The sequence below is a fragment of the Anabrus simplex genome, chromosome 1 (genome assembly GCF_040414725.1).
Source record: "Anabrus simplex isolate iqAnaSimp1 chromosome 1, ASM4041472v1, whole genome shotgun sequence".
In the NCBI taxonomy this organism is placed as follows: domain Eukaryota; kingdom Metazoa; phylum Arthropoda; class Insecta; order Orthoptera; family Tettigoniidae; genus Anabrus; species Anabrus simplex.
Genome location: NC_090265.1, coordinates 1,033,898,548 through 1,033,923,092, shown reverse-complemented (window position 1 = coordinate 1,033,923,092; position 24,545 = coordinate 1,033,898,548). Strand labels below are relative to the sequence as shown.

Sequence of the window (24,545 nt, the reverse complement as noted above, 5' to 3'; positions counted from 1 at the left end):
ATTGGATTATTCGTTTGAGGTTTATAATTAATATGTGATCATGAATAATGATGCAATGCAGAGTAGTGTTGGCTGGAATAGGCTCGTTTGTTTCAATTTCAATTCGAACATCTACAGAGGAAGATTTTATCGATTCTAGCTGTTCCATGCAATTAATAATGACAATGTGATTGAAATTCATTTTGTGGTATATTCGGTTCAGAACGATTATCTTCAATCTGATAATATGCATTACAAAACTTAATGAACATATACAATTCACTGCAGTCGCCATTTGTAAAAATTAGCTACAGCTTTTTTCATATGGATAAAAGTTTGAATTTACCGAGCTCGATAGCTGCAGTCGCTTAAGTGCGGCCAGTATCCAGTATTTGGGAGATAGTAGGTTCGAATTCCACTGTCGGTAGCCCTGAAAATGGTTTTCGGTGGTTTCCCATTTTCACACCAGGCAAATGCTGGGCCTGTACCTTAATTAAGGCCATGGACGCTTCCTTCCCACTCCTAGCCCTTCCCTGTCCCATCGTCGCCATAAGACCTATCTGTGTCGGTGCGACGTAAAGCAACTAGCAAAAAGTTTGAATTTAAGAATACAGCAACGGATTGAGTATTACAGTGATCGAAGAAACAGCATTAATTTTCTTTCTATCGGTTTGGAAACAAAGCAAGAAAAACCTCGGTTTTCTATTTGTGACATAGGCTAGTCATAAACCGTTCAATTAATTTTAATTGAATTTGGAATAGAGAGCAACTCATGATAACTCCACGATCGAAATTGTACAGGAGTAGCAGGATTTTCTATATCAACTTTATCCGTTTAACTTCTTCCTCATCGGACAGTATTAGAATTGGTAGTCTTATATACATTTTGCGTACTTTAACCTTAGGTGGATCTCCCGCGTTGGCTGAAAACAATGCACATTGGTCATCCCTAGAACGAATCAAATACAGTAGAGACAATACGCGACACTCGGTGAGATATCGAGGGACAGCTATTAGAGCTCTCTCTTGCGGGTAGACCTGAGAACTACTGATTCTGTCATAAGAGCACGTATATTTGTGTGTGAAGTTTTTGGTGTTATTTGTGTGTTTTCAGTGAGTTGAGATAATTAAATAGTAGCGTGTGTCATTCCTTGAAATCTCCTCTTAACATGAGGGGAAAGGTGTGTGCTGTGTTTGGCTGCAGTAACTATGAAGGAGAGAAGAATGCGCGGTCTTTCTTTCACTTCCCTCTTGACAAGAAAATGTAAGTAATATTGTGTTTGCATATATATTTTTCAAGTGACAAAGAGATTTTTATAGTACTTCATAATCTTCTGACCTGCTCGACCCATATTTTAACTGGCTTAAAATACAGGGAGAATAATTTAAGTGTTCACACTTCTTCTTGCATGCCATGGGAAGTCCCGAGCAAGCACCATATGGCTTCTGTCAACACGGCGAGATAAGAAGTGTTCACTGCCACTGCGCAGCTGTTTAGCACTCTGTCCCTCAGTTAGTTGGAAAATATTGGACTTTTAAGGTGTGTTGTGAGGTTATTATCACGATGGTTAAATACACTATAGAGCAAAGAATATTTTTGGTCGAGTGTTATTTGCACAAGAAACCAGTTAAAAGGTGCCTTTGAAAATTCCGAAGACAATTCCCCTGTGCAACAGTACCATCAAAACATTACGTGCATCAGCTCATTTACAAGTGGTGTAGTACTGGTTCCGTAAGCAATAAGAAAAAGAAATGAAGGAGAACAGCTCTCACACGGGAGAGGTTAGAAGATATACAGGCGAGACTTCAGGTCAGTCCACATAAGTCGCTTCGGATAGTAGCTCAGGAAAGTGGTATTTCACCTTCTTCAGCACGTAATGCAACAAAATTGTTACATTTACGATCTTATCGGACTCATTCAGTCCATAACATACTGCCAACAGATTTCAATGCAAGAATACTATTTTGCAATTGGGTAATAAATAGTGTCCACGACGGTATTGTGGATCTGAACTTTCTTTTTATGAGCGACGAAGCCTGGTTTCATTTGAGTGGATATTGCAGTTCACAGAACAATAGAACCTGGGATACAGACAACCCGCACATTTTACAGCCGAGACCTCTGCATGATGTGAAGGTGGGTGTGTGGTGCACTATCAGTGCCCGACGAATTATCGGTCCGATATTTTTTTAGGATACGATTACTTCTGACCGTTATATTCATAACATTATGGAACCACTTTTTGCTGAACTGACTGAAGAAGAGAAAAGGTACGGCTATTTCCAGCAGGATAGTGTAACGGCCCATACGGTGTGTAGCTCTATGCAAGGGTTACGGGAAATGTTCGATGATGATCAGATCATCAGTAAAGGCTTGTGGCTCCCTCGTTCGCCTGATTTAAGCACATGTGATTTTTATCTATGGGGAAATCTTAAAGGAAAAGTTTACAAGAAGAATTCTCAAACTGCAGAAGAATTAAAAGCTGAAATTAGGAACATTGTGCGTTCTATCAGTGTCCATGAACTACAAAGTGTGTTTCGAAATCTCATTACAAGAGGTGAAGCTTGCATTGCAGCTGAAGGAGATCACTTTCAGCATCGTCTGTAAATACTGGTGAGTTCAGTTTAATTTCCTAGTTGATTGATTTATTTATTTGTTTATATAGGTATTTATTTATTACTGGCGAGTTCAGTTTAATTTCCTAGTTGATTTATTTATTTGTTTATTCATTTACTTATTTGTCCAGAGCATCTATGTAGCCGGTGAGTTCAGTTTCGTTGTTTCTATAGGCGTAATCATGCTGCTTCTTTGAGCCGACTATGCCTGCTTGTCATCGCGGGCACTGCGCTCGCTGTCTCCGCTTCCCAGCGCGCCTAATCCTCGGCACTTTCAAATTAATTACCCTGTATAATACGCAATTTTATTGTATAGTGCAGCAGTTAACCTTCAATACCGATGTGTTGTTGTAGGTGTGATCTGTGGGTTTTGAAATGTCACAGAAGTGATTTGGATAAGGTGTACGAGAAAGAAGGGACGTTATGCTTATATAAGAATTATAAGATCTGTTGAAATCATTTCCAGGCCAGCGACTTCAAAAATCCTCGACTATACCGGTACAGCCAAGGGTATGTTACATTTTTACTCTAATTGTACGTAAATATTCCTCAAAGCATCACTTTCGACAACATTTTCATACTTTTCTTCCTTTTATCCCTCTTCTCAGATTAAAGCCGGGATTTTATAGATTTTCTTTCTGTTAGTAGGCTTCATGTTAAGAGGAAAATTGTCCAGCTTTTAAATGTTAATTTATTGCATCATGTGTGCCGATATTTTTATTGACAAGTGTCTTAATGTGATGATACAATATCTTTTTAATGGGAAAAAAGACAAATCTAACCGTAAAAGTTCAGGCAGGAATGCTAAAACAAAAACAAGTAATGCGTAAATGAAAAATCAACCCATTTCACATCTTGTTTATATGTCTAATTCCAGTCTTTAAATAATAACCTTTTATATCATTCTTTATTCATTTATCCAGAATTGCTTTAGCAACTTCGAAGTTAATATCTCAATAACACTTTCTTTCTAGACGTAATTTATTTATCCATTTTCGTATATGCATATCCATTGATATTTGAATTTAGCACGACTTTTTAGGTCAAGTCACTAGGAGCGCCACCGTCGAATTGTCTCTCATTTTAACAAGGCTAAATCCGTAAGTGTCGCGAATTGTCTCTACTGTATTTGAACGAATAAAGATAAATTCAAGTTTGCAGTTTATGAATGGTTTCCTGTAGTCCTCAAATAAACCGCAAAGAACACGCAGTGTGGTGATTGTATGGAACAGCTTTTTAGTTGGGTGAGCCATGTTCGCTTGGTTTGGTGCTGTAGTAATTGAGGGAAAATAACCAGCATTTTGAAGCGCTAGCGTTTCATTTTGAGAATAAGAAGCAAAGGTTTTTATAGCACTAGTCGTGCATACACGCCGAACTCTTTAAATTTCCTTCCCTTTTTATTCAATACAAATTTCATCGAAGTTTTGATCGGGGACAGCTGAAGTTGAAGGTGTATTCTCAGTGCTTAATTTAACAGTAAGTTATCATCTATGTGAACATCAGCTTCAGAAGGTAAAAGGAATGCTCTTGGTTGTGTACGGGAACTAGAATTTCATCGTTGTTTTCATATTTCGTACACGCATATGGATGATAGCTCCTTACTTCGCCCCCGACTACTCTGTTGTCACATACAACTTTGCTACATTGTGCTGGAATATTATAATTTTCACATAAAAATAAGTTGTCATGTATATGTATCTTGTATTAGTTAGAAGGAAAACAACATTAAGATTATGTGTTGGTAACTCAGATAATTGAGTCGAGTTGTTTATCTTGGTTTTGCTTTATTCTTTGAACTGCTTGGTGTGTGTGATAGTCAGTTGTGGATAACAGCTCGTAATAAAAGGATGTGTGTGAGGAAGCTGGTGTTTTTATCGTATAATTTGCTTACCTAAACCGGTTATGAGCAGAAATGAAGATACCGTATATCAACAGGTTATGGGCCCAGAGCACCAGAGATTCAGAACGCCGCAGTACGGTACATTCCGGACAATGTGAAAATGGAGTACCGGTAACGAGAATTAACGGACGAAGCAAGTTGTGACATTATTGACGGGAAAAAATGGCAACCTCGTGGACCGGTGAAGAAACGCTGAATAGGAATATGGCTACGGTAAGGTAACGGTGGAGAACTATTTTTCGTGGGCATTGATGGTGAAACAAGAGCTGTTGTTGAAAGATGTGTGGAAATCAGTAAAAGGGTATGAGGATACGCCAGGTTGTCAACTGCCTCAGACAGAAACAAGACGACGAGCACGAAACAATGTGATCGTGTCAGTGCTTATTTTCGAATGTGTGGGAGAAAATTTGGAAAGTGACATTGCAGATATTGATTCAGCGAAGAAGGGATGGGAGAAAATGGACGAGTTGTGCAATGGCGGAGGGCTAGTGAATGGTGCTATGACCCTCATTTTGTGACGACCAAGGTCATGAGTGTACAAGAATACTTCGCAAAAATAAATCAACTGTGGAGGAGAACAGCTAAAGACGGACACGAGTTCACAGATCAACAAGTTGCAGGAATGATAATCGGAAATCTTACAGAGGAATATGCAGTATGTATACCTTTCTTGGAAGCTGATGTGGCGAAACTGACCATCTCGAAGGTGAAGGCGAAATTAATCACTGAAGAAAGCAGAAGGAAACTTCAGAAAAATGGAGGAGAGGCTTACGACACTGGAAAACGTGAGGTGGATGAAGCTCAAGCCATGGTTGTGCAACAGAAGCGATATATTAAGAAAGAAGACGTGGGACGAGGAAAGCACTATAGTTGCTAAAATTGTGGTAAACAGAGACATGTATCTAAATATTGTCGAAGTACCCAAAAGTGATTCAATTGCGGTAAGTTGGGACATTATTCTAAAGTATGCCAAACAATGAAGAGTGGCGAATCATCACGGGAGAGTAAATCAGTGAATGCGAATGGAAAAGTGGTAAGCTCGGAAATTATACATGTTGTAGATAAAGGAATGAGCATGGTAGTTTCTGTAGGAACTGAGAAAATTAGAGATTGGCGGTTCGATTCAGGTGCGTCCCATCATATGTGTCCAATAGAGGAGATGTTTATAGACATGTCAACAAATGTAACTGGGAATGTAGAAATAGGAGATACCAGTAAGATATAGGTAAGGCATAGGTAAGGTGAAAGTAAAAATGTCAACAGGATGGACAATGGACTTTTTTTGTGTTTTTCCATTTTTCACACCAGGTAAATGCTGAGGCTATACCTTACTTAAGGCCACGGTCGCTTCCTTCCCATTCCTAGGCCTTTCCTATCCCATCGTCGCTATAAGACCTATCTGTGCCGGTGAGACGTAAAGCAAACTGCAAAGAAATGAAGTCTGGTCGAGATTAATCCAACCGTTTTGCCGTGATGGTGGAACAGTCAGATAGACAAACAGACACGAAAGCTAAAAACCATTGATATGATCTTGAGTTGACCTAAAACGGATACATATCTGAGAAATTGGCAAAATAAACGAAATTACAGACATTGCACTCCCTAGAACTTTATTTATGTGGATAAATGATATTTTTCAATCGAAAGGCTTCGAGTCAGGCGTTTACCCAAGTCATGAGAATCAGAGTATTCCAGGTCCCAATTTTGCGGATGATATCCTTCTGTTCACATTGACTCCCGTTAGCATCCAGGGAAGTGTAAACGAAGTGGAAATTACTGTAGAGAGTGGAATTAAAAATTTATGTACAGAAAACCAAAAAAGGATATAAATTGTCAAAGAATAGACATGAGATTAGATGTTGTCAAGAAAGTAGAGTATTTGGGCATGATCTTAAATGGAAATGGAAAATGGTCAGAACAAATAAAAGGAGCTAAACTAAAGGGTATGACTTCACTGACAGCTATCAACATTTCGGATAAAAATGACCGACATTGATTACCGAGTTTATAAACATGTTTTTATTGCGTTAGTTAAATCTAGGGTGTTGTACAGAGCAGATTTTTTGTGAGTTGAAGAGAAAGTTTATACACTCGAGGCAATTACGAGTAGATTTGCTGAAATAATTATGGGACTACCCCGTTGTATAGCTAACTGTGGAGTGAGAATGATGTGCAGTGATATAAGTCTGCAGGCTTATATTGCTAAAAAGATAATTGGCTGAGACTGAAGATGGTATCAGGTGGCGAGTGTTAGAGATAGCTTACCACCACCAAATGAAATTTCAGAACCAAGGAATTCTGAGTGGATGAAGTACGGAACAATTTGGATATGACAGGAATGGGATATTGCTGGGAAAGGGCTTGCATAGAACAGCTGAAAATATATAAAAAGAAAAAAAAAATGTTCTAAGAGTTAATGATATTGAAAAGCAACAAATTGCTTCACAGTGTAAAAATAAAAGGTCACTTGAGGAATTTTATGATGTATTTGGGAGAATGAGGATACATATAGATAATATAACAAATAAGGAAATGAGGGGCATAATATAGTGGTTAATGGGGGTATACAAAAATAAAGCGTAAAGACAAAATAGAGATGAATTTAAATTTTTACTCTCTTCGGAAGAAATGGGATGGGCACACCTTATAAAAGATTATTTAGAGACAAGGGAAATAAGAGATACATTTATAGAAGAGGAGGATATGAGAAAAATTGGTAACGAAAATGAGCTGTATACGATTGTAAAGTTATTGAACAGAGAGTGGATGCATCCGGGAAGAATTGCAAAATTTTTCATCATTATTAGGGAAATGTGGAGCGGTAAATTGGTGGAAGGAAAAGAAGTGATACATGCTTGTTAGTAACCGAATTGTGCCTAAGGCAACTCCGTTGAAGTCTAGAACAGTTAGATACGTACAGTTAGATATCGTCGTATTTCAATTAGCCTGCATGTTTTATGTTTTTATTTTGATAGTCGATATTAATATTCATTTCAGAAGTCGGACATAATATGGAGGGACTGAGGATGACTACTGTGGTGACCTATTTTGGGGTTCATGTTTCCAGGGTATCTGATGAACCTCGACAGCATGTCCGAGAAGTTTCATTTCTTACAATAACGTTTGTAACATATTTTTTAGGCCTTTTTTTTACAGTGTTACATTTTGATTTATGATATTTTCTGAACACCTTATTCTTTATTTGTGTTTTTACTCTGTGTTTTTCAGTTATGCTACTTTCAGCTTTGTAAACTGCATGTATCGAAAATTATTAAAATAATCAATACCCTTTACCGGATCTATACTTTCCGAGATTATGGGAGTTGAGTATTATCTTAAATCTCCTGTCAACCGTATGGTTGCGAGTTTTTCTATAATCCATCAGCTATGGGTAGTACATATAATGTAAATATATTTAGCCTTCAATATTTGATTTATTTTAAATTTTTATTTATTCGTTCTGACACCAACAAATTTTTGCCAAAGAATACAGAACAGCTCACAAATTATTTGAAAAAATTATTGGTAAAAGAAATATCAATGCACTCAAGAATATGAACTTATTTTTTATGCCGTCGGGAGGAAATTAATATTATATTCTCCATATAAATGTTTCCGCATTATTGCCACTGAAAATTTTATTTTCGTGGTAACAATTTTGTCTTGAATATTTCAGTTCAGTCTGTACGATTGCCGCCATTCGACAAAATTTCTGGGGATGGTCCCCCTAGCACCCAGAAGCAGTCCTCTTACTCATATGTTTCTGACGCGGTAGGCTCTATGGAATTATGATATTGTAGGTGCATATATACCCTGTTCTTCTTTATCTACGTTTGGAGTTAAGAACAGTGTTGTTAAATTTTATTTAGCGAATGTCATAGGGACAGGCAAAATTAACCATACATAGATTTTATGACCATTCATCGATACCAAAATTTACAACTGAAGGTCTTCACACCAACTGAATATGCGTCATTTTGTCGATTCACCGCACGTTTCTTCTCTCTTGTCTGACAGTGGGTAGAACTTTCTTAGGTCCCTCTGTCGTATCTGTAGTATGTGACAAGTTCACGAAGAGTAGCAGCAGTGATATCTAGAGCAGAGGAAAGCACTGAAGAAACATTACAGCACCTTTCAGCGGATCTACCTGGAAGCTATCAAAGAAAGATATCTGTCTTCATTGTGAAGGTGGTCCAAGCCCGAACTGTAGAGATGATCTAAAGATTCAGAGCTGCTTTTTTTTTCCGGAATGTTTTCGAATACCAATTTGGAAGTTAGGAAGAAGCTGGAAGACACCAGTGGTCTCGCAGCCAAAGTAAGTAGGTTATGAGGACATAACAAATCAACCAAGGAGAATTTGTTCGGCCTTGATCTAACCGACTAATGCAGCAAGTTGCAATAATAGTTACCATTCAAAGAGTAGGTTGGTGGGGGGTGGGGGGTTCGCTTTGTCTCCTTTACGACGCGCACGGTACCCAACACTTATTTGTAGGAAGGGGAGTTATGGATTGGAATAACTTACCAAGGGAGATGTTCAATAAATTTCCAATTTTTTGCAGTCGTTTAAGAAAAGACTAGGAAAACAACAGATAGGGAAACTGCCATTTGGGCAACTGCCCTAAATGCAGATCGGTAGTGATTGATTTGCTGATGCCTCCGAGGCTTTCGTCGTCCCCGCAACTCGGTCGCAGACTGATCCTCAAAACAGATCAACAGTCCTTGACCTCATCTGGAGTTCGGCTGTCACCCTAAGGACACCACCAAATACGATGAGAGTGTCTAGCTTCCTTGACCTAACGCAGGAAGCTTTCGTGGAGGTGATGGCCCCTCCCCGCCATCACCCGTGGCGACCGTACAGTAAGACGATGCACTTTGTCGCCCCCGGAATCCTTTCGGACGCGCACCTCATCCCGCGTAGTTGCTAGTATCCTCAAAGTTTCAGTCGTTCCCGACACCCGAAACTGAATTCCCAAACAGAGAAAGGGAAAAACCCTGTTCTGAGGAGCAATGACCTCGTGTCGAGTTCGGCTGTAACCCCGAAGATATCAACAAGTACAGTGGGGGAGTACCAGCTGCGATCGCAGGCTTCCCTGTAGTGATGACCCCTCCCCGCCATCACCCATGGCAACCATCCAGAGAGTCAGCATGCTTGGTCGCCCCCCCCCCCCCCCCTATAATCCCTACGGACGCGTGCTGGCCGAACGGGGAATAGCGAAAACCTTACTTACCCTTCTTATATTAACTCAATGCGGACTGCACACTAAGCCACCTGTTGAACAATACAGTTGTATGTTTCTCTCGTGGCTTGTTGCTGACTGTGCACCGAGTGTATTGTGACTATATTATAGAGCAGAATGAAGGCTTCTCCCAATCCCATTATTTCCTGTCAGATATTAAAATTACGTTACACAAAGGAATAAGGTCGTAAGAAGAATGAACTGAGTTTCTCTCGCATATTATATTGTTTCTTACCGGAAGATTGTTGAATTGGGCTGTGAAACTCCTTACCGGAAGATTGTTGAATTGGTCTGTGAAACTCCTGCTCTCGCATTCTATTCTGGACACATATTCCTTTAAGGATATCAGATACTGTAGTAGTGTTACTACTTCAATACTGTAGATGGTGCATCACGCTCAATGAACAGTGATTACTATAACTGGGCCCACGAGAGTTGACGTCGCGTTGTCATAGTTACCTCAATCTGCGGCATATCATCCTTTCATACAGACTCAATATTTAATCATCTGTGTTGGCCTAATGCAATTCAATATACTTTGACCCGTTCCTAAGCTCGTGATAACAATTCCGCATTTAAGACAGAACACGTCATTACCGATAAATATGAGATTTCTATATTCACTAATCTGACGATAACCTCAACAAATACACATGTTAAATAGAGAATAGAACTGTACAACTAGCCACTGACTAACTTAAAAAAAATGTAACAACGAAAATAATATTCAGGAAACAAACACTTAAATTATTACATAACCCAGCTACAACTAACACAGCTAACACAGTACCACTCCGAATAATATCACAAAAGCGACTAAGAGCAAGCCAACCCACGTGGCGATATCATCCTTAAACGTGGCATCTCTGTTATCGTTGCCATAGCAACAGGCCATTTTCGAGCAGCGTTAATCAACTTTTTCTCGTCGGTGGCGCTAAACGTCGGACATCAATCAAAAAATCAATCAATACTGATCTGCATTTAGGGCAGTCGCCCAGGTGGCAGATTCCCTTTCTGTTGTTTTCCTAGCCTTTTCCTAAATGATTTCAAAGAAATTGGACATTTATTGAACATCTTCCGTGGTAAGTTATTCCAATCCCTAACTACCCTTCCTATAAATGAATATTTTCCCCAGTTTATCCTCTTGAATTCCAACTTTATCTTCATATTGTGATCTTTCCTACTTTTATAAACGCCACTCAAACTCATTCGTCTACTAATGTCATTCCACGCCATCTCTCCGCGGACAGCTCGGAACATACCACTTAGTCGAGCAGCTCTTCTTCTTTCTCTCAATTCTTCCCAGCCCAAACTTTGCTAATCCTTTGTCGGAAATCGCCCAGAACAAATCGAGCTGCTTTTCTTTGGATTTTTTCCAGTTCTTGAATCAGGTAATCCTGGTGAGGGCCCCATACACTGGAACCATACTCTAGTTGGGGTCTTACCAGAGACTTATATGTCCTCTCCTTTACATCCTTACTACAACCCCTAAACACCCTCATAACCATGTGCAGAGATCTGTACCCTTATTTACAATCCCATTTATGTGATTACCCCAAAGAAGATCTTTCCTTATATTAACCCCTAGATACTTACAATGATCCCCAAAAGGAACTTTCACCCCATCAACGCAGTAATTAAAACTGAGAGGACTTTTCCTATTTGTGAAACTTACAACCTGACTTTTAACCCCGTTTATCAACATACCATTGCCTGCTGTCCATCTCACAACATTTTCGAGGTCACGTTGCAGTTGCTTACGATCTCGTAACTTATTTATTACTCTATAGAGACTAACATCATCCGCAAAAAGTCTTACCTCTGATTCCACTCCTTTACTCATATCATTTATATATATATAAGAAAACATAAAGGTCCGATAATACTGCCTTGAGGAATTCCCCTCTTAATTATTACAGGGTCAGATAAAGCTTCACCTACTCTAATTCTCTGAGATCTATTTCCTAGAAATATAGCAACCCATTCAGTCACTCATTTTTTTTGTCTAGTCCAATTGCACTAATTTTTGCCAGTAGTTTCCCATGATCCACGCTATCAAGTGCTTTAGACAGGTTAATCGCGATACAGTCCATTTGACCTCCTGAATCCAAGATATCTGCTACATCTTGCTGGAATCCTACAAGTTGAGCTTCAGTGGAATAACCTTTTCTAAAACCGAACTGTCTTCTATCGAACCAGTTATTAATTTCACAAGCATGTCTAATATAATCAAAAAGAATGCCATCCCAAAGCTTACACACAATGCATGTCAAACTACTGGCCTGTAATTTTCAGCTTTATGTCTATCACCCTTTCCTTTATACACAGGGGCTACTATAGCAACACTCCATTCATCTGGTATAGCTCCTCCGACCAAACAATAATCAAATAAGTACTTCAGATATGGTACTATATCCCAACCCATTGTCTTTAGTATATCCCCAGAAATTTTATCAATTCCAGCCGCTTTTCTAGTTTTCAACTTTTGTATCTTATTGTAAATGTCATTGTTATCATATGTAAATTTTAATACTTCTTTAGCCTTAGTCTTCTCCTATATCTGGACATTATCCTTGTAACCATCAATCTTTACATACTGCTGACTGAATACTTCTGCCTTTTGAAAATCTTCACAAACACACTCCCCTTGTTCATTAATTATTCCTGGAATGTCCTTCTTGGAACCTGTTTCTGCCTTAAAGTACCTATATATACCTTTCCATTTTTCACTAAAATTTGTATGACTGCCAATTATGCTTGCCATCATGTTATCCTTAGCTGCCTTTTTTGCTAGATTCAATTTTCTAGTAAGTTCCTTCAATTTCTTCTTACTTCCACAGCCATTTCTAACTCTATTTCTTTCCAGCCTGCACCTCCTTCTTTGTCTCTTTATTTCTCTATTCTAATAAGGTGGATCTTTACTATTCCTTACCTCCCTTAAAGGTACAAACCTGTTTTCGCATTCCTCAACTATTTCTTTAAACCCATCCCAGAGTCTGTTTACATTTTTATTTACCATTTTCCACCGATCATAGTTACTTTTTAGAAACTGCCTCATGCCTGCTTTATCAGCCATACGGTACTGCCTAATAATCCTACTTTTAAGACCTTCCTTTCTATCACATTTATTTTTAAGTACGACAAAAACAGCTTCATGATCACTAATACCACCTATTACTTCAGTTTATCCATAGAGCTCATCTGGTTTTATCAACAGCACATCCAGGATATTTTTCCCTCTGGTTGGTTCCATCACTTTCTGAATCACCTGTCCTTCCCATATTAACTTATTTGCCATTTGTTGGTTATGCTTCCTGTCGTTCGCATTTCCTTCCCAATTGACATCTGGTAAATTCAGATCTCCCGCTACAATCACATTTCTTTCCATGTCGTTTCCTACATAGCTGATTATCTTATCAAATATATCTTATCAAATAATTCTGAATCCGTGTCAGTGTTACCCTTTCCCGGTCTGTACATTCCTAATATATCAAGTTGCCTATTACCTTTAGAAATGAGCCTTACACCTAGAATTTCATGTGTCTCATCTTTAACTTTCTTGTAGCTTACAAATTCTTCTTTCACCAGAATGAATACTCCCCCTCCCACCATTCCTATCCTATCTCTACGATACACACTCCAGTTCCGTGAGAAAATTTCTGCATCCATTATATCATTTCTCAGCCATGATTCAACTCCTATTACAATATCTGGTAAATATATATTTAGTAAATTACTCAATTCTATTCCTTTCTTTAGAATACTTCTACAGTTCAACACTAACAATTTTATGTCATCCCTACTTGATTTCCAGTTCCCTGTTCCCTTATCACCGCTCCCTAGACCACCTCGTTTCCCTGAATGTACCTCTCTTACCCTTCCAAACAAATTTCCTAACTTATACGTACCACTGCGGTTTAAGTGAAGGCGATCTGAGCGCAGATCCCTATCTCCTACCCAACTATATGTATTGCATGTATTATAAGCTGCCACTTCCTCATACACTAATACGTTTTTGTGGCAATATTAAGTTTGTACGTTTCTTTAGAAACAAGCCCAACATATCAAGCTTCCAGAAACTGAACCGTATTATTATTTCCAGTTATTCAGAGCAGGCCGTATCGAGGTTTTCATCGATACGAGAGTCCACATGCATGCCACATAAAATCTAAATACTCCCTTACATAGCTGCATAAAATGATCTCCTTTCACCTTATCCCTTTCACTACCAGTTTTATTTTTTCATAAATTAAGTTATTTCTTTGCATTTGCTGGTCAACGAACTTCTAATTAGTATGCAATTTCAATATCTAATTCATATCTGATACGTTGTGCCTCTGAGAGGTGTGGGACGTGTATGTCCCAGTGGTATATTTTGAAAGATGCCAACCTTATTTATAATACCATTATTTATGAGAATATGAAATAAAAATATGGTACACAGAATACTAAATAGCCATACTTAAAACGATGATGTACCGGTATAAGATCAAATTATTAGGTTTAGAACACTTCACATGTAGGTTAGTTAGGTGCAACAGATCAAGTGTAATAAGGTACAAAGTGGTTCTTGCACAGGGGGAGCTTACACATTGTACAGAGAGTTTTGGTTCTTGTTTCTTTCTTCAACTTTGAGCACCTCACACGTCGCCTTCTGGTGTTGCTTTCCACCGGCAACTGATCTAAGACATTCAACATCAATTTTTGATGCCGAGGTAGGTCGCCCAGATGTCCTCTCCATTTTTAGTGTTGCATTTGCTTTGGCAATATCCATCATTTGTTCTGCAAGGGGAATAATATACTCCAGCAACGAAATCCTTTTATGGTTCGTTTCTTGGTACAAAATCCAAGAACTGACAACGGCCATCATGAGGACCTTGAAGAAAACCTTTCTCCACCACCTTTGAGATTCTCTATCGTATGTTCCAAATTTCTGATCTGAGAAATCTACACCTCCCATAATTTCATTGTAGCATGATGTTGTTGATTCTGGGCAGAGAACTTCTTACTTACTTCCATCTTCCTTCTTTTTTTAGCACTTTGACTTTGTTTGCCATATGGCAGTTACTAAGTACCACCACTTCTTTAGAATCCTGCCATCTTGCAGCAAGCGTTCCAGAAGCATTAGCTAAATACTGACATTGGCTCCTGTCTAACTTTCCTTGCCGTTGTCGTTTTCGTCTGCTTCTGAGGCTGTATCACCATCCAAACCTACCGAATAATTGTCAATAGGCACGTAATTTACATCCACAACATCATCATCACAGCCGAAGTACAAATTTGACGCTGAATCTTCTGCATTGGTCTCTAAAAACTCTGCCAGTTGGTCGTCATTCGAAAAGACATCCTCCCAATGACGTCTTTTTGAAGTCACCTTAGTTAAAGTAAACAAAAGCTACTTTGTAAACTAGGTTATAAAATACCCCTGGGACTAAGTTATATGTCCCAACGAAAACTACCAACGGGTTATATGTGTCCCATTGTAAAGAAAGTAGATATAACTTTGCACCGACCTGATATAATAATATGTAAGATGCAAGAAAGTGGTATTTATTATCGCTATAAGGACCTGCGTGTGTTACACAATGAACACAATAATGCAACCTCTGAGAACTGGCGCGAAAACAGTGACCCGTATCGACAATCTCCCGTTCTATGAATAAAACTTAGAACAAGTGCCATCTGTTGGAAATTTATGGCAATGCTAAAGCTAACAAATGTATAGATAACCATTGGGACACAGTCCTGTGCTATTATAATTGAATTAAATCCCAATAGTATTGCTTGATGTCCTTGCGGGATATGTATGTCCCAGTGGGAGTGAAAGTGTTATATCAGAAGCAATCATAATATATGTTCAATTTAACCTTATTTTAACATAATGTGTAAGTTAAAAGCTTGAGTTCGCACTTATTATGTTTAATATCAATAATCATTCAGTAGCCGTATATTAATCTAATCCTTTCGGTGAAATGAAATGGCTTATGGCTTTTAGTTGCCGGGAGCGTCCGAGGACATGTTCGGTTCGCCAGGTGCAGGTCTTTTGATTTGACTCTCGTAGGCGACCTGCGCGCCGTGATGAGGATTAAATGGTGATGAAGACGACACATACACCCAGCCTCCATGCCAGCGAAATTAACCAATTTTGGTTAAAATTCCTGACCCTGCCTAACCATTTAGCCATGGAGCCGGACATTCCTTTCAGTAAGAACCTGGGAATCTTATTGTTATCGAAGAACATGTAAGCCCCAGCGGCTCTTAACTCGGGAATTACTTGTTCCAGGCTCCTCACTTTCATCTATCCTATCCGCCTCCCTTTGTCAACTCTTGTTCTTTTCTGACCCGTAGGCAATTAGGTTTCCGAGGGCTAGGGAGTCCTTCGTTTTCACGCTTTTCATGGCCGTTGGCTTTCTTTGGTCGATACCTTCATTTTTCGAAGTGTCGGATCCCTTCCATACTTTCCCTTCTGATTAATGTTATATAGAGGACGGTTGCCTAGTTGTACTTCCTCTTAAAACAATAATCACCACCACCACCACCACCACCACCACCACCACCACCACCACCACCACCACCACTCTTACCTCGGGAGCGTGGGTTGGCAACCACGGGGCCCTTTTGTGTCCTAGCATTGTTTCCACTTACTTGTGCCAGGCTCCTCACTTTCATCCATCCTATCAGACCTCCATTAGTAAACTCTTGGTCGTTTCCGACCCCGACGCTATTAGATATCGAGGCCTAGGGAGTCTTTCATTTTCACACCCTTCGTGGCCGTTGTCTTTCTATGGCCGATACCTCCATTTTCGACGTGTCGGATCCCTTCCATTTTTTCTCTCTGATAGATGATGGTTGCCTAGTTGTACTTCCTCTTAAAACATTAGTCACCACCACAAGAAGTTGAAAGTAATTAACATTGTCACTTTTTTGTTCCATTCTTTTGCTGGTAGACCTGCAACTATTCAAGAACTACCGGTACAGGAAATATTATATGTAGATTTGGTAATATTTTTGCGTTTTGAAATCTTAAATTTAGCATTTCTTTGCGTTTACACATTTTTGAATAAGCTTCTTATAGTGTTCTGAAGAAAGACATTATCATTCATCAAAATGTATAATATTAACGTGAAACTAAATATCACATTCATTTCAAATTGGTATAGACTAAAGCATAACACAGAAAAAGACAAATGTGTAATTGACTGGTAAATGTATCCGTACTTCGCTACGGTATTCTATATTGTATACGGATTTCTACGTAAATTACTCTACACGTAGTGAGGAAGATTATATTAAATTGCACGTGTCTTAGCGTTATCCGAGTAAAACCACGGGAACAATCGCATACGTTGTTTCCGATGTACGGTGCGTCTAGGGAAGTTTTGATGTCATGGAAGGCCACGTTTCCTACTGCTATCCATAATCGAGTTCAGGAATTTCTACTATAACGGCAGGCTCACTTGCCTAATGCCATTCTCAATGGAGATGGGGAGTTTTCACTATAAAGAGAGAAATACACCTCAGAATGGCAGGTTGGCATCTCTCTTGCTTTCTACCCAACCAACAACCACGAGTTTACAGGTATGACGACGAAAACGGCATTACTTTCCGTGCTGGCAAGCAGCCTGAGACGTTGCCATGGTAACCGGTAGGCTCGTTGTTGGTCATTCAGAGCATGAAACCCGCAGATAATAGTAATTTTCTCCGTCATTTGAAGAGTAAGCGAAATTATGTTCATAACACCAGTTGTTTGAAATGAAGGCTCGTTTCACGTATAGTCTATGGATTTTACAGAAAATCAATAGTATAAGAGAAAATTAAAAGAAACTTGTTCTGGTCTTTCTATGAACCCCCAGTCTATTCTGTGATTTTTAAATCATACGCATATATATATCTGTCTTGGATGAGTATACTCTAAATATGAAGTTTGGTCGAGATTATCCAGCCGTTTCGCGGTGATTATGGAACAGACGGACAAACAGACACGAAAGCTAAAAACCACTGATACGGTCTTGTGTTCGCCTAAAACGGATAAATATCTGATAAATTGGCAAAATAAACGAAATTACAGACAGCGGACCTCCTACAAATTTATTTATATAGAAGATAGACATAAGCACCAACTGCAACTGATAAATCTATTTTAAATAACTGATCAACGCTGGAATTACGATAACACAGCAAAAGAATTCTAATGTTTTGCTATAGCTGTGGTGTACAGCTTCCTTGGCCTTCTAATTTTGCATTTTCTTAATATAAACAGTGGTATATTGAGACATTTAAATATTTACAACTAATTTAATACAATTATTTTCCTGTTTTAATTGGTGAAAAGCCCTTGTATGTAACCCGTTACACGCTCGTTCATCTTTAATTTATCCTATCACGAGTGGGTCTGAAACCTATTTCTGTTACCACTGCAACCCTGATCTAGAGGACCATAAAGTATCAGTGTATCATTAGCAGCAAATATGGACAGATATGCCCATATGCTTCCATGCCCGTTCGTATTACAATGTGTATCCAAGGTCGAGGCGTATCCACAGGGTACTAGCATTTCTCTTCTGCAATAAATTAACCTTTTGCTATGATATTGTAAGGACTTAAACCAATGTTACAATCACCCATATCAAGTTTCATGTGATTCCGAAACTTTTTGAGGTGTGTGTGATTCTTTTACTATGAGTCCACATTGTTGTTGGTTACTTAATTTGCATAATCCAAAGGATCTGCTTCTTTTCCTTTTTTAGATGTTGCATACTCAGAACAAGATACAAGTATATTGGAAATCGGCATAACTAACTTCGTAGTCAATGACACTAGTGCGAGTGAGCTACAACCGTCCACTAATGATGACAACAGCAGCCTTGCTGCAAGTTACCCATTCGATGTCTATGAAGGTCAAGAGTTTATGGTTAAACTGACCAATAAACATCTGGATGAAATGACAGCCTGCATTATCAAGAATCAGCGATCAAAGATAGAAGCCCAACTCCTTCCACTCAATAAGGTAAGTCAGAGCTGCTACCGTACTGCTGAAGTTTCCTTCGGCACGTTACAACTGTTACATAGTTAATGCAGGATGTAACAATAAAGTAGGCCAAAGTTTCAGGACTCGTGCCTCACACGTAGAATTCTTATTCAACGCCGTAGCAGACGCCACCGTTCACCTCCCTAAAACCAACCTGAGCTCATAGCTCCTATTCGAGCAATCGACAGGTCAACACCACCCAACCGTTTCCTCTTTCCACCACCCACAGTTGAAGATATTTCCCGCTTCTTAACCATTTCCCTACTGAATATTCATCCCTACGACAGATCGTTAGTCCTCATTCACCTACAAGCCGCGGCGAACCAAACATTCAACACTCACTCGGGCTTAAGCTCTCACTTCAGTTTCACACCCCTTGAAACCCTAGTCCAAAATCACTCGTCATTCTCTACCTCCAGCAAATAAGCTCAATATTCCACACATTTCTTCATTCAGTTTTCTATTTCCATTCATGTCATTCTAGGCGTAGGATGGACAGAGAAATTCCTAATATTGACTTGGTTAAAACTGTATATTGTATGCACGTTATACATAAAAAAGGAAAAAGAAAAAGAAAATAGAAAATAAATAAATTGTAAAACCCTTAGATATAGGCGAAAATACCTCTCCCTTCACATCCTTTACCACATTCTTCTTCCATCAGATCTCCCCAACCCGCCCGCATCTCTTGGCAAGAGAGAGAGCGTAACCCTCTAGGTGGCCCGCCCCATCCCCTCAGGGTGCGGAATGAAAACATAAAAAAAAAAAAAAGACACTTCAAACAAAGAGACCAGTTTCACAAGCAGATTCAGACTCCGAACCAGCAGCTCGACGCTTCGCCGCAGATACTGTACTCATCACACTCCCAGCTCCAACTAACGAAGAAAGGGACTTAAACTCCTGTTCCACCGCTGTCTAACACCTTATCAGCCATTCATTTTCCTCCGTCCCATCACCAACACTGCATTCCTCCAACACCGCCCTCAGGGCACGCACAGTTTCCTCCTCCGAAACGCAACCCTTGAGTTCCGCTCCTCGCAAAAACATTTTCGCACCCCCACTGTTATCACATGAAAAGGGAAGAAATAGCAGACATAAGACCAACTGCAAACGGCTACATCATCAAGGTTAAAGGGGAAGAGGCCGCTGCTAAATTAGTAAACTCCATCGGTGCTGCACAACTACGATTGTTTCCCCCTTCCAATACCTACCACAACCCCGTATCAAGACTCCCCCCCACACAGGTACAGTCTCTTCCGTTGTGTGTTCCGTATCAGGATGATGATGATGCTGATGCTTGTTGTTTAAAGGGGACTAATATCTACGTTATCGGCCCCTAATGGCATGGAATGAGACGAAATGTAATGGCAAATTAAAAGTCCAAACTCCTCCACTGGCCAGAATTCAAAACGTGAGGACGAAGAATGAATGGATGGATATGAATTTAAAACAATCAGTGGATCTGGCCGGCAATATCTCGCATTCACAGAAACTGACGTAAACCAATAGTATTACTGAAAAAGGGATTGCGTGTATAGCATAATACTGAATCGATGATGCTTTTAGTCTAAAGAGGTCCACAATCCAAGCCATCGGTCCCTCATAATGGTAGTTATCGTTAGGAAAGTAGAACCATGGTGTTTGTCATGTTGCGGTACTAATCAAAAGGAGCGTAGACTCGCGGCATTCCACACAGTATGGTACTACTCATAGGTAATTAAATTCGCACATGGAATACACATACAGACCTATGGTGTTCCGCACCTTGTGGCGCCATTTACAGGTAACGCAAAGCTATGGTGCTCATCCCATACGTGTACTACCCACAGGGACCACTATCCCGTGGTGTTCCTCACATAGTGGGTACCAATGATAGGCAAGCCAGAAACATGGTATCGCTCACCCATGGTGTCACTCCTAAAGTGATACTAATCACAGGTACTGTAAAAGCCGGCAACGCACTCTGTTGCTACTAATCACAAATCTATTTGGTACCTAACATAGTAGTACTACGCGCAAGTAAAAGCGACCCATGGTGTTCCCTGCGTGGTGTTACTAATTGCAAGTAGTATCGTGGTTCTAATGTGATCATCCCTTGGTCGTCCATTTCAGTCACCTCTTACGACAGGCAGGGGATACCGTGGGTGTATTCTTCGTCTGCGTCTCCCACCCACAGGGGGTTGTGTGTTTGGTCCACGAGAGATATTTTATTTGCCTCAAGTCCGCCGGCAAACCGGTTAGGGCCCCTTCATTCGCCACCTGGGACGCACCACGTGGGAGTATAACCTCTTCCCCTGTTACGCCAGCGTAGTAGGTTCGTGGTTCCGTATCAGGAACGCGTCCGGGTTCGCGTGCTTCTCCCCACCACAGCAGATGTAGACAAGTTGTTAAAATTTGGAATATCGATCTTTAAGCAACACTATCATGTGGAACAATCTAAAGCCCCTCTACCTCAAGCGATACGATGTGAGCGATGCCTTGTTTATAACCAACACAACACCGCCCAATGCCGAGTACAACAACCGGTCTGTGGGCACTGTACACAACCCCATCCCTCAAATCAATGTTCCAACACCAAAGCTCCACCTCTCTGCAAAACTTGCGGCCTAGCACACCCTACATACTCACGCCTCTGCAAACCCCGGTCCCTCCCTGCAGAAAACCGTCCGTTCCTAGTCGCCCCCATCAGAACCATCGATCACCCCACACCTCCGACCAACTCCCAGTTCGCTCCTCCATCCATAGAAGATATCGTGCGCTTTTTTACCCTCTTATTCCTCAACTTATTTCCATATCACCGCACCCTTGTTCTCACACACATCCAAGCAGCCACCAACCAAGCCCTTAACCCATATTTTCAAACAACTCATTCATGTTTATATCACATTTTCAATTCTCCCTCTTGGAAACCCTTGTTTAATGGTTATTTACAACCCAAAGAAGAAGATACTCTCTCCCATCTCCATTACTATCCTAAATATTCAATCCTTTCGGACCAAACTCCATCTCCAGACCTTCCTTTAACAACACCCTGCACATACCGTCTTACCAAACAAAACCATGTTCCATCACTCCCAGCCCGCCCACTTACCTGGCTTCACCCTCCACAGATTGGACCACCCAGATGGTGTTGGTCGTGGGGGTGTGGCCATAGCTGTACGTTCCTCTCTCCCGACACGTATTCATCTTGCCCCACACCCCCATTTTATCTCTGAATCCCTCATAGCAACCATCTATTTTCGAACAAGAATCCTTCACCTTGCAACCATTTACAGCCAATCCCATACCCCTCTCCCAATGGATTTCATCAGCTAACTTTACAACTCATTCCCACACATCATCATCCTTGCAGATCTGAATCTACATGGTAGAACAGCCTTCGGCCTTAATAACTTTGACACCTTCTTACACAGCATAGATTCATCAATCATTCCCCTCCCAAGACCATCACCCTCTTCCTCATAAACCACCCCTGATGCCGTTATCGCTCATAATTCCTTTATGAACCTTTTACAATTATCTTTCCTCCCCAATATAGGCAATGACCACTACAGCAACGACCACCACCACCACCACCACCATCACCGCCACTGACTTCAGTCAAACAGCCGTAGCAGCTTACCACCCGGCCGTAATGTCTAGTTTTGCCACTTCTGACTACCGGGCTAGAGTTCTTCCCATGACACCAACACCGCTGGGGGACAACCCTAGAGTTCAATTCCAGTTTAAGAGGTTTTCTCCACAGGCTGCTCCGGAGGAAGAACAAGCTCCACGACGCCTTGGCTTGGACCCGGAACTAGCACCATCGACAGAATTTATAAGTGCGTCACCGCCGTCCACGCACGCCATCAATGAGCACACCAGTATATTCCTCCCAATTTTACCCCAACCATCACCAGCAGCACCACCCCTTCTCCGCTCAGACTTTCATCTGTATCCGGTACAAGACGCCGCATCAATCATTCCCGTTTGCTCCAATCTACCCCGTCAGGAACGCATTCATTTGTACTCCCCAACCCTGCTCCCGAGTTCCAATCTCCCCGCGCCATTTTTTCCACCCTGTTCAGATTTAATATGCGCCGTGAGGATATAGAGGGCATCCGACGAACTGGAGTCATCATTCAAGTTAATGGGAACACCGCAGCTACTAACCTCACTACTGCAATAATAATAATAATAATAATGATGATAATAATAATAATAATAATAATAATAATAATAATAATCTCCGAACTCCACGTGGAAGGCATCCCACTCAAGAAGGCATTCAGAATCAAGAATTCCATGGGTCCCACCTATATGATGAGAATTTTTCTTCTGCCATCGCTTGAGGATGTCGACCATGTCTTGACCAGCGGAGTCTCCATACATAGACATCACCATAAAGTGGAACCTTCTCGCGCCTCATCACCACAAGCCATCCGGTGTGAACGCTGTCTCATCTACAACAATCATACCACCATTCAGTGTACCGCTAAGACCCCGATATGTGGCCATTGCAGTCAAGCTCACTCTACACCTAGGTGTCCCAACACGCATCAAGCCCGCCACCACCTACTGCTATACCTGTGAAGGTAATCACGCCGTGTATTCTCGCCGCTGCCGTCGCCACCCAGCACTTCCTCAAAATCAACCGCAACATACAACCCCCTATCAGAACCATTGATCCACCTACATCACCTAGCCGTTCCCTTTTTCTATCCCCTACAGTCGTAGATCTAATTCACTTTGTCACCATTTCATTACTAAATATCCACCCCTACAACACACCCTTAGTTCTCACTCACTTACAAGCTGCAGCAAATCAAGCATACAATATTCACTTTCTAACCACCCATTCCGGCCTAAATTTGCACTTCAACTTAACACCATTGGAAATCCTTGTTTGAACACATTCACAGCCCCCTCAGCTGAAGCAACTAAGCCACTACGTCATAGAATCGCATCCTCTCCAGTCTATGCAATCACCGACTGAACTTACATTCTACTCACCGTAGGCTTGTGAGTGCATCAGGAAAATTAAATGCCATTCTTCACATATTGCTACCCTGTCTCCAAAATAGAGCACCTCGGCGAAGACACCTAGGAACCAATGACAAAATACATTTAATTGATGTTCATTGCCCAAGTACTGTTAAACTGTAAAAGTTCTATATATAAATTACATGAAAAAGAAAAGGAAGGAAGCAGACCTTTGTAACTGATAATGAAATAAAATTGCCAACCCATTAGCTAAATGTCCAAACCCCCTCCCTTCTCCTTCTTCACATCCTTTACCCATCTTCTTCCATCACATCTCTCCAACCCGCCCGAATCTCTTGGCCGGAGAGAGGGCGTAACCCTCTAGGTGGCCCGCCCCACCCGTTGAGGGTGGGAATGAAAACATGATAGATAGATAGATAGATAGATAGATAGATAGATAGATGGATAGATAGACAGACAGATAGATAGACAGAATATACACGTACGGGGAACTGGATTCGTTTAATTGAAAAGGGATAGTTGCTAGGAATTAGAGGAATAATGATATTCCTGTGTAACTCTTAGGCGGGTACTGTCACAACTTCGGTTTGTATAGGTTTCTCAAGAGCATTATCGCCACAGCTGTTTTTGACGTGTTTTCATGTGCGGACAGGCCAGATGCAGAAATATAAATGAAGAACTCAGCTGGATAATGAACCACATCTTCGTTGTTTAAGACCGAGTTAACTGATCAATATTTTTTTTATCTTTACCTGGAATTCGCAACTTGATTTGCTTATACATTTTCACGACGTATTCATTC

The 24,545-nt window shown here is 40.5% G+C and overlaps 1 protein-coding gene across 1 annotated transcript in view; it reads left to right on the top strand.

Annotated features, from left to right (window-relative positions):
- The first annotated feature begins 5,471 nt into the window (after window positions 1-5,471).
- LOC136857895 (uncharacterized) overlaps window positions 5,472-24,545 on the top strand; it is a 135,366-nt gene continuing 116,292 nt past the window's right edge. The window contains exons 1-2 of the mRNA XM_068225197.1: window positions 5,472-5,709; window positions 18,480-18,739. Of these exons, the coding sequence (XP_068081298.1) occupies window positions 5,472-5,709; window positions 18,480-18,739 (498 nt within the window). The remainder of the gene's footprint in view (window positions 5,710-18,479; window positions 18,740-24,545) is intronic.